Source organism: Manihot esculenta, chromosome 6 (genome assembly GCF_001659605.2).
Source record: "Manihot esculenta cultivar AM560-2 chromosome 6, M.esculenta_v8, whole genome shotgun sequence".
Classification (NCBI taxonomy): Eukaryota; Viridiplantae; Streptophyta; class Magnoliopsida; order Malpighiales; family Euphorbiaceae; genus Manihot; species Manihot esculenta.
The window spans coordinates 792,868-811,244 of record NC_035166.2 but is presented as its reverse complement, the minus strand read 5'-3'; the positions used below and the strand labels follow the sequence as shown (position 1 = coordinate 811,244).

General features: G+C 44.9%; 1 protein-coding gene across 1 annotated transcript; it reads left to right on the top strand.

The window, feature by feature from the left end:
* The first annotated feature begins 9,040 nt into the window (after positions 1–9,040).
* On the top strand, positions 9,041–10,377 carry LOC110608393. The gene is made up of 5 exons (XM_021747608.1): positions 9,041–9,215; positions 9,603–9,761; positions 9,803–9,986; positions 10,092–10,105; positions 10,250–10,377. Exons 1-5 carry the CDS (start codon positions 9,041–9,043, stop codon positions 10,375–10,377), a joined length of 660 nt encoding a protein of 219 aa, XP_021603300.1.
* Positions 10,378–18,377: the final 8,000 nt, after the last annotated feature.

The window sequence follows — 18,377 nt, the reverse complement described above, 5'->3', positions numbered from 1 at the left end:
AGCAGCTGTCTTCTATGGCAGCGGCCCTTCAGGAGAGGGATGAGGCTGTAAGCCAAAAAGCTGAGGTCCAGCGTCAATATGAGGCCTTAAAGGCCGATTTTGAAGGGCTTCAAGCTCATCTGAATGAGGCGAGGGCTCAGAGGGAAAGTGCCCTAGCCTGGGTGGAGGTCCTTGAGCAGGAATTGGGCACAAGTTCTGAACGTATCAAAGATCTATCTTCATCGGCTGAAGAGTTCAACCTTCGCCAACAACAGCTAAAAAATGAAGTCAGGGCTTTGGAACGTAAATGTTTAGCCCTGCTCGAGGTGGTAAAGTATGTCGAAGGGAAGGCTCAGCTAAAGCATGAACAATGTATAGCGGAGTATCAGGAGTCTGATGAGCTGAAGGTTAAAATTGAACAGGCCTGTGAAGCTCATCTTCAGGACTACAAAGACTCTTCTGAGTTTAAGGAATTTGTAGCTGAGGCTTGTGAAGAACATCTTGATGAGTATAAAGCTTCTGGTGAAATGAAACAGGCAATCATTGATAAGGCCTACCGCATGTATGTAACTGGCTACAATCGCGGTTTAAGAGAAGCTAGACAGGCTCTTGATATTCCTTTGGCCCAGCTTCGTAGGCGCGAAGTGGACTCAGATGGCGAGTCAGTGCTATACGGGGAGGATGATTTTCCTTTGCCCCGAGGAGATTCCCGGAGGAACATAGACCGGCCAGCTGAGTCTTCTTCAGGGGAATCTGAGCTAGGGTCGGAGGAAGATGATCTTGATTCTGAGAAAGAAAGCCTCCACCCTGGGTCAGAAGTTGCCCCTACTATTAATGTTGAGAGCTCTGGCCCAAGGGACACCGAACTTCCTTCGGAGGTGACTGTAAATAGAGATAATGCAGGCGAGGGTGTTCTTACTGGTGTAAGTTCTTTAAGGACTATTTATCCTCCCACCTCGCCGGAGAGATAAATTGTAACAATCATTAATGAAATATCAGTTTCCTCTTTTTTATGTTTCATATTTCTTGAAATTTATCTTTCGTATTTGTGATGTAAACTACATATTTTTATTCATAAGTTCTGAATTAATCTTAAGTTGCGAACTCAGCTCTTAGCTGATAGTCTGAGAGATCAAATCTCGTACCTTTTTAATGGCAACTATCATGTCTGTTTTCTGCTTTTAGTCCTTCCCTCTTGGTTGTGACTTTGTATATTTGTTTTATATAAACTGATTGAGGCTTTGATTATAGCCTTTCTATCCTCCTAAGGATTTCTTCATTTATGAGTCCTTTTGGAGAGAGCTCGGCCTTTTTCATTAGCCTTTATACCTTCAGCTTTTGAGGATGTAAGTCTATCCGTGCTGGGAGCTCGGTCTTCAGCCTCGGTGAACATAGATCTATCCGAGCTAAGAGCGAGGCCTCTTGCTCTGTAGCTAAACTTTTATTGTTAGCATCTATTTTGAGATCGGCGCTTTTTTACCTATTAGGCCTTGCGCCTTTTTTAGTAGGTCGAAATCTGACTATCCGAGCTGGAAGTTCGGTTCCTGTCTTCGTACCTTGAGTTTTTGAGAAGATAAGTCTATCCGAGCTGAGTGCTCGGTCTTTTTTTTTTTTTTTTTTTTTTTTTTTTTTTTTTTACAGCTCTGGGCTCTTCTCTTTCCGAGATCGGAATTGGATTTTATAAGTTGTCCCTGCATGTGGTGTGGGGAAAATTTTCATTTAGGGAGGCCCTTAAGTCCTTCACCGACCTATTTTTGATTCCAGGAGATCTTATGGGATCCTGGTTTTCTTTGAATTTCCGGGACGACCTCGGGGCCTCGCCGGTTGTTTTTTTGATTCCAGGAGATCTTACGGGATCCTGGCTGAGCCGGGGTGGCCTCGGGGCCCCACCGGCTGTCCTTTGTTTTGTTTTCCCGGGAGTTCTAGGGGATCCCGGTCTTCATGCTCCGGGAGGCATCTTTTAGACCCTCACCGGCCGTTCCGGGGTGACCTCGGGGCCCCGCCGGCTGTTTTTTTGTTTTGTTTTCCCGGGAGTTCTAGGGGATCCCGGTCTTCATGCTCCGGGAGGCATCTTTTAGACCCTCACCGGCCGTTCCGGGGTGACCTCGGGGCCCCGCCGGCTGTTTTTTTGTTTTGTTTTCCCGGGAGTTCTAGGGGATCCCGGTCTTCATGCTCCGGGAGGCATCTTTTAGACCCTCACCGGCCGTTCCGGGGTGACCTCGGGGCCCCGCCGGCTGTTTTTTGGTACCTTCTTTAAGGTTTTGCACAAGATTCAGGCTCATGGGCCTTACTGTCGCTTCGTTATCTCAGCTGGTTTTGTGCCTAACTGAGGTCTTGTTTTCAAGGGATATTTCTGAGCCCTGTTCTTTCTTTTTCATGGGAAAATGTTTTTCACAAAGAGATTGTATAAACAATTTTCATTTATTTATATTTGTCAAAATGCAATGTTTTTCTTTACAAATATTTCAAGGGAAATACCTTTTTAAGTGCTGGATGTTCCAAGCGTGGGGCTCGGGGTTTCCTTGCATATCTTCAATTCGGTATACCCCGGGCTTAACCACTTTTGTCACCTTGAATGGACCTTCCCAGGTCGGTGCTAGCTTGCCTGCGGCTGCTCTTTTTCCTGTAGCCTCCAGGTTTCTTAAAGTCAGGTCTCCCACCTTCAAGCTTCTTTCTCTGACCTTTTGATTGTAATATCTTGCCGCTCGTTGTTGATAAGCAGCAGTTCGGACTTGGGCTTCTTCCCTAACTTCTTCAAGAGCATCTAGGTTGCTCCTTAATTTGTCCCCATTAGCGTTCTCACTAACGAATTGAACTCGATGAGTGGGGATCTGCAACTCAACTGGGACTACAGCCTCTGTGCCATAAGCAAGTGCAAACGGGGTTTCTTGAGTGGGCGCTCTGGGAGTGGTTCGGAGTGCCCATAGAGTGCTATTGAGTTCTTCTGCCCAATTCTCCTTTGCGCCATCCAGCCGTTTCTTTAATCCTTGAAGGATAGCTCTGTTAGTGACTTCTGTTTGGCCATTAGTCTGAGGATGAGCCACGGAGGAGAATTTATGCCATATGCCCATGTTCGTCGTGAAGGCTCTGAAAGTGCTGCAGTCAAATTGTCTGCCGTTGTCTGAGATAAGTACTCTTGGTATGCCAAATCTGCAGATGATATGTCCCCACACGAAATCTATCATCTTGCGAGCTGTGATTGTGGCTATTGCTTCTGCCTCTGGCCATTTCGAGAAATATTCCACAACCACCACTACGAATTTCCTTTGCCCCGTAGTCTTGGGGAAAGGTCCCAGGATGTCAATTCCCCATTGTGAGAAAGGCCATGGACTGGATATGCTTGCTTGAGGAGTGGCAGGGGTCCTGATGGCATTAGCAAATCTCTGACATACGTCACACCTCCGGACAAACTCTTCTGCTTCTTTTTTCACAGTGGGCCAGTAGTATCCTTGCCTGAATATTTTGTTAGCTAATGTCCCTGCTCCCTCATGAGCCCCACATAGGCCTCTATGTATTTCCTCCATTACCTTTGCAGCTTCTTCCGGATTCACACACCGGAGCCATGGGCTGGACTTCCCTTTTCTGTATAAAGTTCCCCTTATTACTTGGTAATTGGCAGCTCGAGCTGCTATCTTTTTGGCTTCAACTTTATCTTCGGGGAGTTCGCCCTTTTCCAAGTATCTCAGGTATGGAGTCATCCAAGTTGGGCTCTGTTCCACCTGCAGTACTGTGCTTGTCTTCTTGAAAGCAGGTGTGCTGACATGCTGTATGTATACTTCATCAGGGAGCTGCTCTAACTCTTCTTTGGTCAGTCGACTAAGCAGGTCTGCCTCCTCGTTTTCATCTCGAGGTATCCTCTGAAATCTGGTAATAACTCCTCGGCTCGTGAGGTCGGCTTCCACAGTTTTTACTTTATCGAGATAACTCTGCATGATGGGATCTCTGGCCTGATATACTCCCGTCACCTGGTTGATCACCAGCTGAGAGTCACTATTCACCTCGAGGTCGGTTACCCCTATTTCCAAAGCTACCAACATTCCGTTCACCAAGGCTTCATATTCGGCCACATTATTAGAAGCTTTGAATTCTAGCCGTAAGGCATAACATACTTTAAAGCCCTCCGGCCCCTTAAGTATTATCCTAGCGCCACTGCCCTCAGAGCCTGATGCTCCGTCTACATATAGCTTCCAGCTGGACTCTTGGGAAAGCTCTCCCTCTCCTTCTTTTCTTGGTATCTCCGAAGATGATCCTTCCTTCTCCTCGTTGAACGAGCATTCTGCTATGAAGTCAGCCAGCGCTTGAGATTTTATAGCTGTCCGAGGTCGGTACTCCAGACAGTAAGGGCTGATTTCCACGGACCATGCTAACATCCGTCCTGAAGTTTCCGGCCTACGTAGGATCTTCCTTAAGGGTTGGTCCGTCACCACAACTCCTTGGTGGCCTTCCAGATAAACTTTGAGTTTCCGGACTGCTAACAACAAGGCATACGCCAATTTTTCAATGTTCGAGTATCTGATCTCAGTGTCTCTGAGTACCTTGCTGACGTAGAAAACAGGTTTCTGCTCCCCTTCTTCCACTCTTACTAGTACTGCGCTGACTGCTTGCTCTGAGGCTGCCAAGTATATCAGGAGTTCTTCCCCTTTTATAGGGCTGCTGAGCACGCGAGGCGAGCTGAGGTATTCCTTAAGCTCTGTGAAGGCTTTTTGGCAGTCTTCTGTCCATTCAAAATTCGGAACCTTCCTCAATTTTTTGAAGAATGGCAAACACTTTTCTGCCGACCTCGACATAAATCGGTGAAACGCCACTACTCTCCCAGTTAATCTCTGGACGTCCCTTACACAGGTCGGCTTTGGCATATTCAATATGGCTTCCACCTTCTCCGGATTGGGCTCAATGCCTTTTCCACTCACCATGTATCCCAAGAACTTTCCTCCCTTGATGAAGAAAGCACACTTTGCTGGATTCAATTTCATCCTGTATTGATCTAACACCCCAAATATCTCCCTTAAATCCGTTATGTGTTGTTGAAAAGTTGAACTTTTAACCACCATGTCATCCACATACACTTCTACATTCCTGCCGATCTGGTTCTTAAAGATTTTATTCATTAATCGTTGGTAGGTTGCCCCGGCGTTTCTTAATCCGAAGGGCATAGCTCTGTAGCAGTAAGTCCCGTCTTCGGTTATAAATGAGGTCTTCTCCTCATCCATCTTTTCCATTGGGATTTGGTGGTAACCAGACATAGCATCCAAAGAAGACATATAGTCAAAACCGGCCGTTGAGTCGACCATCTTATTAATATCGGGGAGGGGGTAACAATCTTTAGGGCAGACCTTATTCAGGTCGGTAAAATCTATACACATCCTGTATTTGCCATTGGCTTTTTTGACTAACACAGGATTTGCCAACCACTGTGGGTACATAACCTCCCTAATAAAGCCTGCCTCTTCTAGCTTTTGCACTTCTTCCTGGGTAGCCTGCTGCTTCTCTCTTCCCACTACTCTCTTCTTTTGCTTTACTGGTCTGGCCTCGGGGAGGACATTCAATCGGTGTGTCATCACTTTGGGGTCAATTCCCGGCATGTCTGAGGGCTTCCATGCGAAGGTCGGCGCGTGACTTCGGATCAGGGTCATGACTTCACCTTTTTGTTCTTTGGTGAGGCTGGCATTAAAACTGAAGACCTTGCTTGCATCTGCTTCTGATAAGGGGAAGGTCTCCAACTCTCCGACTGGCTCTGTCCGGGCTTCTTTTGTTTCATCTCTGACCTCCAGAACTTCCGAGTCAATTGCTTCTCCAGTTGAGCTTGGCTCTGTTACTGTGGCCAAGTATACCGCCCTTGCTTCTTCCTGGCTGCCCCGGACCATTCCCACTCCTTCTTCCGTTGGGAACTTGAGTGCCAAATACCTGATGCTAGTGACAGCTTCAAAGTTGAACAACGCCGGCCTCCCCAAAATCGCATTGTAGCTCAGTGGGAGTTTGACCACCAAAAACACCTCATGATGGGTACGAGCTCTGGGTGCTTCTCCTAAGGTAAGGGCCAGCTTCACCTTCCCTTCTACAAGTACCGGTGCTCCTCCGATCCCTTTGATGGGTGACTGGTCCCGAACCAGCTGTTCCTCTGGGATTCCCATCTGCTGGAAAACCCGATATGGCAATAAATTGACCTTACTCCCATCATCCACCAGAACCTTCTTCACCCGAAAATTATGAATGACTGCTTCAATGACAAGCGCGTCATCATGGGGCATCTGAATGCCCTGTGCATCTTCCGAAGAGAAAGCGATGGTCATGGGAGAGTGTTCAACGATCTGCATAACTTCGCCATTGCTAGTCTCCCCTTCCCGGTTTCTCTTCTTTCCTCGACGATTCATCCGTCCTCCAATTCCTCCAACAATCATATTAATAGTCCCACTGGACCCATCATTCACTGGTCCGGCTCCAGTTCTCCTGGGCATCTGGGCTGCCGGACCGGGTTGAGGCCTCTGCCCCTCCGGTTTCTTCACAAAATTTTTGAGATGCCCCCTTTTTATCAATCTTTCAATCTCCGCGATTAACTGAAAACAGTTGTTTGTATCGTGGCCATGCGTCCGGTGGTACTGACAATACTTGTCAGGATTCCTCTGATCTGCTTCCGACTTCATGGGTTTAGGCCACTGGAGGAACTCCTTATCCTGGACTGCCATGAGCACTTCGGCTCTGGAAGCGTTGAGGGGAGTAGGCTTCTCGGGAACCCAAGGAGGGAGCACTCGTGGTTCATGAGCCCTGGGAGGAGGGGGAGGCCTTTGATCTCTTCTTTCCCAGGCCTGCTTGTATGGCTCAGGCCTCTTTCCACGCTTCTTCTCGTGTTTCTCCGGCCTCCCCTCCTCCGGGGCTTTCTCTTTTCCTGCCACCCCTTTGGCAAATCTACTCATTACTAAGGCGTCATCCTGCCTTATATACTTTTCTGCCCTCTTCATCAACTCGGCCAGTGAGGTCGGAGGTTTCCTGCTCAGAGAACCACAGAACTCGGCAGAGGTTGTTCCCTTTTGCATGGCCTCTACCGCCCTTCCTTCGTCAAGCTCGGGAATCTGCAGAGCCTCCGTATTGAAACGGGCGACATACTCTCTGAGGGATTCACCAGCTTTTTGTCTCACTGTTTCCAGATAGCTCGTCTTCCTATCTGCTGGCACCCCGGCTACGAACCAGCTAATGAAGCGGGTGGCAAGATCTCCGAAACTTTTAATGCTTCTGGCCTCCAGGCTGTTGAACCATGCCCTCGCTGGTCCCGAGAGCGTTGTTGGGAACACCTTGCACATCAGAGCATCCGACAGAGTTTGCAACTCCATGAAGGTCTTATAGTTCATGACATGCTCTCTCGGGTTACCAGCCCCATTATAGGCCGCCATCGGCGGCATCATAAACTTTTTGGGAACGGTCTCCTGCTGCATTAACTTTGAGAAGGGAGAGGAAGTAGGCAAGGAGGTTTGACTCTGATCTTTCTTACCTAGCTCGGCTAGGAGCTGCTCCTTCAACCTTTTCAGCTTTTGGTTCATTTTCTCGTCTTCCGGGCTGGATCTTTTGCCCAAACTACATTCTTCCTCCTCTGTTTCAGTTCCCGTTTCCCTGGTTGTTTCAGCAGAATAGTCGTCCACCTCTTCATTTTCTATCAACTCTCTTGCCCTTCTCCCATGGATTCGGGCCTCCGGTTCTTCCTCTTCTCCGGCATCGTGGTTGTTAGTTTGGAGGTGGGCAGAGGTAGGTCGGGGTTCATCGGTTCTAGGTTCCTCCACTACTGGGAGTGCGTTTACTGGGGTGCTAAGTCCCCTTTGTTGCATTATCTGCCCTAACCAGTGAGCAGTGGTTTGTAGCTGGAGAGCCATGGTTTGAATGTCTTGGTTAGACAGGGTCATGGTGGGAGTATTCCCTGCCAAGCTTGGCGAGGGATTAAGAGAAATAGGTGTTTGGTTGTTCAACGTTGTAGGGCTAGAAAAGGAGAACTGCTGCCCATCTTGGGCAGAGCTCAGGTCATTTGGAATGACGTTAAGATTATTTTCTTGGTGGTTTGCCATTGTGGATCTCAGTGGGTTTTGAAAGTGAAAACTCCGGTGATGAAAAGATCTCCTTCGTTTCCCACAGACGGCGCCAATTGATGATCTGAGATCCAATAGAATAGGGTTTTACAAGGGTTTTGTATTACTGAATAAAGCCTTAGCTTTCTGAGGAGGGGACTCCTCTTTTATACATTGTCTTGCTCGCTGGTGACGTGTAAAGGTCTCTCCAGGATTGGACCACGCGTCTCTGCCATGCAGATTCGGAGGTACTAGGGTATCAGCCGCCTGCTCCATGCGTAACGGCTTCTGATTCTCCTCGTGCGTACATTCGAGCGGATCTGCCAGGCTGCCTAGTGAATATTTTTCTGGATCCTGGGCTGGGCCGGGAGTTGGGCCGGACGCTAAGCCTGAGTGAAGAGGATGGGTCGAGCCCGGCCTTAAGGGTTGGATGAGCCAGACTTGTTATGTACATCAGGTGTGTGGGCCTCTACGTCATGGGCTTTGGGCTGTGGTCAAGCCCCTGGCCAGGGAAGAAGGAATCCAGCGGTCATCAGATACCGTCTTTATAATTTGCAAGATGACACTATAATAATTAGGAGGCATGCTATCTTTAAGGAATAAAATTTTCCTTTCAAGGACAATAACTCTTCCTTTCTTCCTTCTGTTCCATTGTCATTCTTATTCCTGACTTACCTTTTGACACTTTCTCTGATTCTCCACATCTTGATGATTCCATTATTATTGTTTCAAATCAGCAAAATGATACAAACCTAACTAATCCAGATTCCTCATTGCCTGATGAACACACTTCACCAATAGCTCAACCTGTCTTTCTTTGGAGGTTCACTAGGCATGTTATCAAACCTATTTGGCATATTGACTTTGTTAGTACAGTAACTAAAAATGATTTTATTGTCCCTTCTTCTCTAATCCTTTCTTCATCTCATTACTCTTATTTGTTTAATGTTTTCATGATCCATGAACTCTCTACTTTTCCTCAAGCATCAATAGATGCACATTGGATTGAAGTGATGCAAAAAGAGTTGCAGGCTTTAGAAACCAACCAGATCTGGATCTTTATCAACTTGCCTAAAGGCAAAAAGGCCATCAGGTGTAAATGGATATACAAAGTAAAATGTAAGCCTACAGGAGAGGTAGACAGATATAAGGCTCGCCTTGTAGCTAAGGAATATAACCAAATTGAAGGTCTGGATTATAAAGATATGTTTTCCCCCGTAGCCAAACTCACTATAGTAAGAATTTTTATTGCTTTAGCCATTGCTAGAGCCTGGCCTGTTTTTCAGCTTGACATAAATAATGCCTTTTTGCATGGACATCTTGATGAAGAGGTTTATATAGTTCATCCTCAAGGCTATTTTAAAGCCCAGCTTGGGCAGGTTTGTTTCCTCAAAAAATCTCTTTTTAAGCTGAAACAGGCCTCCAGGCAGTGGCATCTAGAATTTACATCTTTCTTTAAATATTTGGGCTTCAAGCAATCTCAGCATGATTACTGCTAATTCACTAAACATTCTTCTCAATATTTTTTAATCTTGTTGATTTATGTTGATGATATTATTGTCAATAGTAATTCAGTATCTGAGATAGACTCTGTTAAGCATGCTCTTGATTCCAAATTCACTATTAAAGATGTGGGTCACTTGAAATACTTTCTTGCACTTGAAATTGCTAGATCTGATCATGGGATTGTTCTGAGTCAAAAGAAATTTGTTTTGGATATCATTACTGATGTTGGTTTATTTAACTATAATCCTGCTAAGTCTCCTTTGTCTAAGGGCTTACATCTTGCCCTGATTCTGAAGACTTGCTTCCTTGCCTTGATGTTTGTAGGAGACTCATTGGAAGCCTTTTGTATGTTAACATTACTAGACTTGATATTAGCCATGCGGTTCAGCATCTTAGTCAATTTATGGCTATTCCTCGGCAACCTCATATGGCTGTTGCATTGCATATTCTCAGGTATTTTTAAGGTAGGCATAGTCAAGGTCTATTCTTTCCTGTACATAATAATCTTAAACTTGTTGCTTTTTGTGATTCAGATTGGGCATCTTGTTCCTTTTCTAGAAAATCTCTTACTGGTTTCTATATTTTTTTAAGAGGAGTTTTGATTTTCTGAAAAACTAAGAAACAACCCACAGTTTCTAAATCTTCAGTAGAGGCTAAATACCGGGCTATGGCTTCTGTTGTTTGTGAATTACTTTGGATTTCCTATATACTAACAGATCTGCAAATTTCTCTTCAATTACCTATTGATCTAAAATGTGATAATAAAGCTACTTTATCCATTATTGTCAATCTTATCTTCCATGAGAGGATAAAACATATTGATATTGATTGCCATATTGTTTGAGATCAGCTACAAAAAGGGTTCATTCTACCCTCTCATATTTGCTCTTCACTTCAGTTGGCCGACATATTTATAAAGCCATTATCTGCTGATGTGCATCAACAGTTTCTTTCCAAGTTGCACTAGTCTCTATCCTAGATCTAGCTTGAGGGGAGATATGAAGACTAATGATATGGCAACATTTTGTTTGATTGTTTATGTGTTATTTGTTTAGCTATATACGATGCCATTTTGTGGTACCGACGGTCTTATTTCTGAGACCGGTCATCCTCCTCATTAGGATCTTCATCTCATCAACCGGTTTTATAGTGCCGGCGGTCTTATTTTTGAGACCAGTCACCTACCTCATTGAGGACTTCGTCTTCCCAACTGATTTTGTGACCGGGGCTTCTAGGTTTATTAGCCTTATTCTTGCTTTTAAAATTTATCTGCAAAATAAAAGTTTACACAGAGTATATGTAACAAGAATATTCGTTGCTAATTTAAACAAGATATTTAGTTTCATATTACAGTTGAATGCAAATATTAATTTTGTCCAACTATATCATCTCATATAATTCTAAAGAATCTAACAAATAATAATTATCATGCATAAATCATTTCGCAATTTTCACTTCTCATAGCAGCATGTTTAAGAAAATAATCCATTTCTTAAGGAATTTATACTAGTATTAATCATCGATGAGAGGTTTTTAAGTTGTTTCTAAAATACTATCATGCTCAAGTATATATTCAGAAGGAATAATGTTTGAAACTAGTCATGATGACAAAAATACTTTGAGCTAAAGAAATAACTGTGTAGTTTGGTTAACTCATGTATATCACCTCTCTTCCACGCTTGGCGGATTGCCCTTCTATCACATTCCCTTCTCACATTGGCGTCTGCCTTTTCTGACTTTCACCGTATGGTTTTTAGATGCTGTTAACAATTCTCGAGTCTTTTCTCTCTCTATCTCTTTCAGTTTTTCTTGTTGTTTAGCTATTAGCTTTTCTCGATTTTTCATGTGGATATCAATGGGTTTTGTTTGGAAACTTTGACGATAGTATAGCCTCCTTCTTTCCCACAGACGGCGCTACTTGATAATGGTGAGATTCGGCAAGACATCCAGATGAGGACACCTAGGTAGAGGTCTGATTCGCTGGATTAATCATCATTCTGTGATCAGTCCGTTAGATCCCTCTATGCTTGACTTTAAGAAATGAGACTTGTAAGGTAAAGAAAACAGTCAGGGAACCACCGGGAAAGTTCCCGGTGGAGACTCTCCGACGCTCAAGTCAGATTTGAAAACTTCATGGAGTTAAGGGAATCAAAACAGAGAAGAGAAGAAAAAAGAATGGTGCTTGAATTCTCCCTGTGTGACCGCGCGAGAGAGAGATAGGTCCTTTTTTAGAGAAAGAGAGATCCTCTTTTTTCAGGGTTAGTCCGATGCATAAATATCTTTGAATGAAGTTGATATCCCGATGCCATGTCCCTTTTTGATGGGGCAAGGATGTTTTTATGCAGGTTGATCAAGCATAATTTAGCCACATTTTTATCATAATTATTATTGTTTATTTACACATTTTTTAGTTTAATTTATGGTTTTTATCTTGTTTTTACAGAAAAGGAAGAAATTGGAAAATTGGAGAAAAAGTGCAGAAAATTGACAGAAAAGTGATTGGGTCAGTGATTTGCCCAAAACACTCAAATCACCGGGCAAATCACTTTGACAGCAGAAACCTGGAGGCAACAGGCAGAAGTGATATGGGCAAGTGATTTGTCCAAGACACTCGAAGACACTGGCCAAATCACTCGCAAAAGACAGAGAGCAAAAAACTGGACTGACTCACAGAAAAGTGATTGGGTCAGTGATTTGCCCAAAACACTCAAATCACCGGGCAAATCACTTTGACAGCAGAAACTGACAGAAGAGCGGGAAATTGGGCAGAAAACAGAAATCCGAATTTTCAGAAGTCCAATTCCAACCCAATCACTACCAACATAAAACCAAGAGCCACGAAAGAGCTTCTCATCCAAGAAATTCCAATTGCAATTAAATTCAACATCAAAAGAGGAGTCAAACACCAAATCAAAAAGGGATTTTGAAACCCTAGATGGATGGAATTCTTCAGCTATAAAAGGAGAACCTCCAAACCAGCAGGGGGAGCTTCTGATCAGCTATTGAGCCTCCTCTTCCTATCGCCAGAAACTCTGCAGCTCTTCCTTTTTCTTTTCTTTTAGTCTTTTTGTGTATTTAGTCCACCATGAGTGGCTAAACTCCTTTCTTTTCTAGTTGAAGTTGGTGAATTTCAGATTTTGTGATGAATTGGGAGATTTAAATCTCCATTGTTAAACTTCTATTTATTTTCAATATTTATGCAATTTGATCTTTCTATAATTGTTACTTTGCTTTTAGAATCAATAAGGGCCCATTGCTTTTAAATTGCTTGAGTAACAAATTGTTTGAATGGTTTAGGTCTGTAATTGCTTAGATTATTTAAACACACATTTAATCAAGTTGCATAATCTAAACTTGACCACGCGGTTGGAAAGGTTAGAATTAGGTTTCTCTAAGTCTTAATGCAGTTAACAGTTGTTCGATGCCAAAGGCCCCAAGGACGTTCCTTGGCAACTTGTTAACTAGTGATTTGATTAGCGAACGTTTCCTAATCAAACTAAAACTAAGGAGGAATTTGGATTGTGAGAAGCGTCTTCCACATCCTAAACTAATTTATTGGAATAAATAGGAGTGTTAAAGAATCAATGATCAATTCTAAACAATCTGAAATAAGATCCATACTTCAACTAGAAGCTTTTCTCTTATTGATTTACTCATCTTTAAATTATTTGCTTGCTATTGTTAATTAGTTTTAGTACATCTTCAATACAAAACCCCCCTCTTTTAATTATTTGTTATTTACTTGACCTAGTCATTATTAGGAAGGTCTTTAGTGTCAATTCCCTGTGGTTCGACCCTATTGCCACTATCTGCAAATTATTTTGTTGATTGAGAATAGGTTTATTTTTGACGGCTTCGATAACCGCCTATCAAAAATTGGCGCCATTGCCAGGGAACTTGATTTAAACTAACGTATTTTCCCTTTATGACCAGGTCTGGCCGTAAAGACAACCTTCTTTACGATCCGGAGATAGAATGCACCGCCAAGAGCCTAAGGAAGCAAGCTAACTTGAAGAACCAAGCCTCAAAAGCATCTTCATCAGCAACACCATCTCACAGATTACCTACTGCCCCTTAATACCCGGCTAGACTCCGGTATCGGAATCCCTACCGTCCGGTGGGACCTCTGATGTCGGAAACCTCTAGAAAGGTAAAACTATGATTTTATGAAATGTTTTCATGTATTTCATGTTTTTAAGTAAGAAATTAAATGAGTTTTTGCATGAAAAATCCTTGGAGGAAAACCCAGGTTCGGCCGCCGAACTCCAAAGATCGGCTGCCGAACATGCATGCTTTCGGAGGGACTTTAGGCGCCCGAAAGCATGAGTAAGGGAAGTCCAGGTTCGGCCGCCGAACCTCATGTTCGGCCGCCGAACCTTGCATGCATGCGGAGGCACTTTCGGCCCCCGAACGTGGCCTGGCCAGCCACCTATAAAAGGGGCACTTAGCCGAAATGAGAGAGTTTTCTCCCATTTTCAGCCGCAGCAAGCTTCCGACCTCCCTCTCCCAAATCTTGTGTTTTTCCTTCAATCCCCACCATTTTCTTTGAGTTTTAAGGTTCCACAAAGGTTTTTGAGTGTTTTTAAACAAGTTTTGGAGCTTGGAAGTCTTGGAGCTAAATCCCTCCATTTTTCCGAGCTAGGGTCGTTCTTCCTCTCGATCTTCAAGAGGTAAGCTTCGATCTATGCTTCTTTTATGTTTTATGAAAGTTTTATGCAAGTTGATGGGGTAGAATGCATGTTTAGGCTTGTTGTTAGGTTTATGGGTTTATGTTGTGATTTGAGCAATGTATGTTGGAAATGTGTTGTTTGAAGTGTTGTAGTTGGGGTATTTTGTAGTTTGAGACCCCTAGGTGTGATGTATGATGTGTATGCATGTGTAGAAACAAGTTTATGCATGTTTTGAGGCGTTTTGGAGGCTGTGGACACAAGGGAGCCAAGTTTCTGCCCTTCGGCAGAAACTCAGGTTCGGCCGCCGAAGTGACTTTCGGCCGCCGAACCCCCTTGTGGAGGCAGTTTCGGCTGCCGAAGTTTGCCCCCGAAACTCAAGTTTCGTCTCTGTCTGGAAGGTTCGGCCGCCGAAAGTGCCGCCGAACCTGCATGACTTTCGGCTGCAGAGGGACTTTCGGCCGCCGAACCTGCCGCCGAAAGTGCCCTGTTCAGCCGTTTCTCGCATGTTTTCATGTGATGTTTTCAGGATGTTTTAGGGGGTTTTTGGGGAGTATTTTAGAGTCATGTTCATGTATGTTTGGTCCCTCATTTGAGTCCACCTGTGTAGGTTCGGACCCGAGGAACCGAGACCCCCAGCAGTGAGCCAGCTGCTTCAGAGTCTCTTCAGAGCTAGCCAGAAGTGAGTGGAATAAACTTTAAGTTTTAAAGCAAATTAATGAAATGTTTTAGCATGATTCACGCATCATGAATGCCATGAGATATATTAGGTTGTTTACATTAGAATTCACGAATATGTTGCATTGCATACTTTGTTGTTGATGTGGATGAATGTTGAATGATCCATTAGCCCTTGTATGTCATGATAGCCATGTGAGTCCAGGTGTGCCTGCTACGGCTCTACGCCCCTGGCACTATGACGGATTATGGAAGTCCGGGTGTGCCTGCTACGGCTCTACGCCCCCGGCATGTATAAGTAAGAAAGATAGGGGCTAAATGGTGACAAGTTCATCCTTGTTGTGAAATGTTTGTGTTATGGCGCATACATGAAAGCATGATTTAAATTGATGTTTTATTATTCTGCTCACTGGGCTCTAGTAGCTCACCCCACTCCCTTTATCCCCAGAGTTGCAGGTACAGGATAGATCGGGAAGTCGGCTAGAGTGAAGTTAAGTCATGTATGTTGTAATAGATAGTAGTGGACATGAACATAATGTAATGAGTATTTATGACCATGTAATGTAATGAATGATTTGATGATGTATGAGGATTATAGTAGTGCTTGACCTAGAGGTGTGTGAATCCCCATTATGTACAGAGTGTTTAATGAGTAATGATGTTAATGACCATGATTATCCAAGCTGATATGTATGATGATGATACCCCATTGGAGTATTGATGAGGACTCCAGTGTGGGGTTTATGTATGATTTTGTGCATGCACAGGTTTTGCTTGGATAAGAGAAAAGAAAATTTTTTACAGATCATGTATATGTTGTTATGTATGGGATTCCACAGGTTTACAGGAGGTATGTAGGCTTGCTACGGGTCCCGGCGGCCTTAAGCCGATCTGGATCCTAGCGCCGGTAACGGGTCGGATTTCCGGGTCGTTTCAGAGTGGTATCAGAGCCCTAGGTTCATATGATCGGACCTAGAGTGTCGGGCTCATAGATGTTCTAGAAGGTCAAGCACACTAGGAAAATCATGTCCACTAGGATAGGATGTAGAGTCCTGTCTATATGATGATATGATATGCCATGATGATATGCATGTGCATAAATGCTATGATATGATGCTATGTATGTGATGAGGGTTCATGTGTTTCCACATGAACCATATGATGCTAATGATTGCTTATGCTATGTGCTGTTTTTCAGAAGATAGAATGAGAGGAACTCGTCGATCTGCACGATTGACTGGAGTGCCACCTCAGGACGAAGGCGCTGATGCCCGTCCTCCAGCATTGCCAAGGGCAATGTCCAGTAGGTCCAACAGAGACAGAGTAGCTAGAGACCCTAGAAGGTCTTTGGATCTGGGTAGAAGCAGATCAGTAAGGGGAACAGTGCAGGGAGGAATGTCTGAGGATATGGAAGTAGATCAAAGGAGGGATGGCAGTCTCGGTGTGAGTATGCCGGAAGAGGGCATGGGAGAATCAGAAGGAGGCGCTCAGGCCTCGAGTTATGTCCAGCCACATCACTGCCCACCCTATTCACACCATCCAGGGTATTCGATGGGAGGTACATCGGATTACCCCAGTTTTAGCCCTTATCCTCCACATATGCCATACCCACCTTACTACCCACCATACTCTCAGTACCCCATGTACCCACCTCCACCTCCCAATACCAGTACAGCAAACCCTACCCCAGGGGATGTTGCACCTCCACCACCACCAGTACCTACTGTCCCGGAAACACAAGTACCCAAACCTACCTCATCTGGAGGGAGCAAGGTCAAGATGACCGATTACATGAAGTTGGGTGCTCCTCAGTACAGAGCAGGCGATGACCCATTTGAGTATCTGAGCAGGGTCAAGACTATTACAGATGAGATAGGGGCTAATGACAGTAGAGCCATTCGGATGGCTGGGTTCACACTGGAGTGCAAGAAGGCACGTGGTTGGTTTAAGAACTATGTGGACCCGAGAGCGGACAGTATGTCCTGGGAGGAGTTCGCAAATGAGTTTGCAGGATGGGCTTTCCCTGAGAGCTCTAGAGAGCAGAAGATAATAGAATTCGAACAGTTGAGGCAGACTGAACAGATGAGTGTGGAGGAGTACACAGACAGGTTCCTGGAGTTGTTGCCATATGCTGGGCAGAATTTGGACACAGATCAAAAGAAATCAAGTAGATATATTATGAGGCTGCACTCCAGGTATTCCTCTTTGATACAGTCAGCAGAGAGGGAGAGTTTCCATGCCATAGTGGATATGGCTAGGAGAATGGAGGCTTGTGCCATCGTTGAGGGGAAGGTAAAACAGTCAGTGGCACAGTCTTCTGGTTCCAAGACCCCAGGTGGGGAAAGGTTAGACTCTTCTTCTCTAAGTGCAGCAGTTGCAGGCAGTAAGAAGTGGGACAGAGGCCACAGAAAATCTAAGAAGAATAAGTTCTGGAACAAGATCAAGTCAGGTCTGGGTTTAGGCAGTGGCTCAAGCTCTGGCGCAGAGATTACAGCATGTATGAGATGTGGGAGACCACACAAGGGAGTATGTCTGGCAGGGACAAACACATGTTTCAGATGCGGACAGGCGGGTCATTTGGCTCGAGACTGTCCTAGAGCAGCCTTTGCAGCACCGTCTCAGCAGACAGCCTCCGGCAGTGTGGTACAGCCAGTAGCTCCAGCCGCAACACAGGCCAGTGGCAGAGGCAGAGGGAGAGGGTCAGCCTCTTCATCAGCAGGATACAGAGGTGAAGGTCCATCAGCTCCGGCACGGATCTTCACTATGACTCAGCAGGAGGCCAATACATCCAACACCGTGGTGGCAGGTAATCTCATCATTGGTTGTTCTGATGTGTATGCCTTAATGGACCCGGGTGCATCTCATTCTTTTATTGCTCCGAGAGTCGTGGAGAGGGTAGGATTGATGGTCTCTGGGTTAGAGTGTCCCCTATGGGTCAGTGGACCCAAGTGTGACCCGTCAGTGGCAGAGGCAGTCTGCCAATGTAGTCCAGTTTTCATAGAGGGAAGATGCCTTTCCGCCGACCTCGTGGTTCTAGATTTGACAGATTTTGACGTCATTCTAGGGATGGATTGGTTATCGACCCATGGTGCTACCTTGGACTGTAGAGACAAGGTAGTCAGATTCAGAGATCAGGATGGGTCAGAGGTCGTCTTCAGAGGAGACAAGAGGGGTACACCTAGAGGTCTGATCTCAGCTCTTCAGGCTCGTGGGTTGCTTAGGAGGGGATGTCAGGGGTTTCTAGCTCATGTGAGGGAGTTAGATAGTCATGTCAGAGAGCCCGCCTCAGTGCCTGTGGTGAGTGAGTTCTTAGATGTTTTCCCAGACGAGCTGCCAGGGTTACCACCTGCTAGGGAGATAGAGTTCGAGATTGAGTTAATGCCTGGTACCAGACCGATCTCTATCCCTCCCTACAGGATGGCACCAGCTGAATTGAAAGAACTGAAGGAACAGTTGCAAGAGCTTGTAGATAAGGGTTTCATCCGACCGAGTACTTCAC

Bases quoted from the DNA above. Each gene is read 5' to 3' on its own strand.
- LOC110608393 (XM_021747608.1), top strand. From the start codon at position 9,041: ATGCAAAAAGAGTTGCAGGCTTTAGAAACCAACCAGATCTGGATCTTT. The intron at 9,216-9,602 runs GTCTGGATTATA...ATAGTAATTCAG, and splicing joins GGAATATAACCAAATTGAAG to TATCTGAGATAGACTCTGTT. The intron at 9,762-9,802 runs GTTTATTTAACT...CCTTTGTCTAAG, and splicing joins GGATATCATTACTGATGTTG to GGCTTACATCTTGCCCTGAT.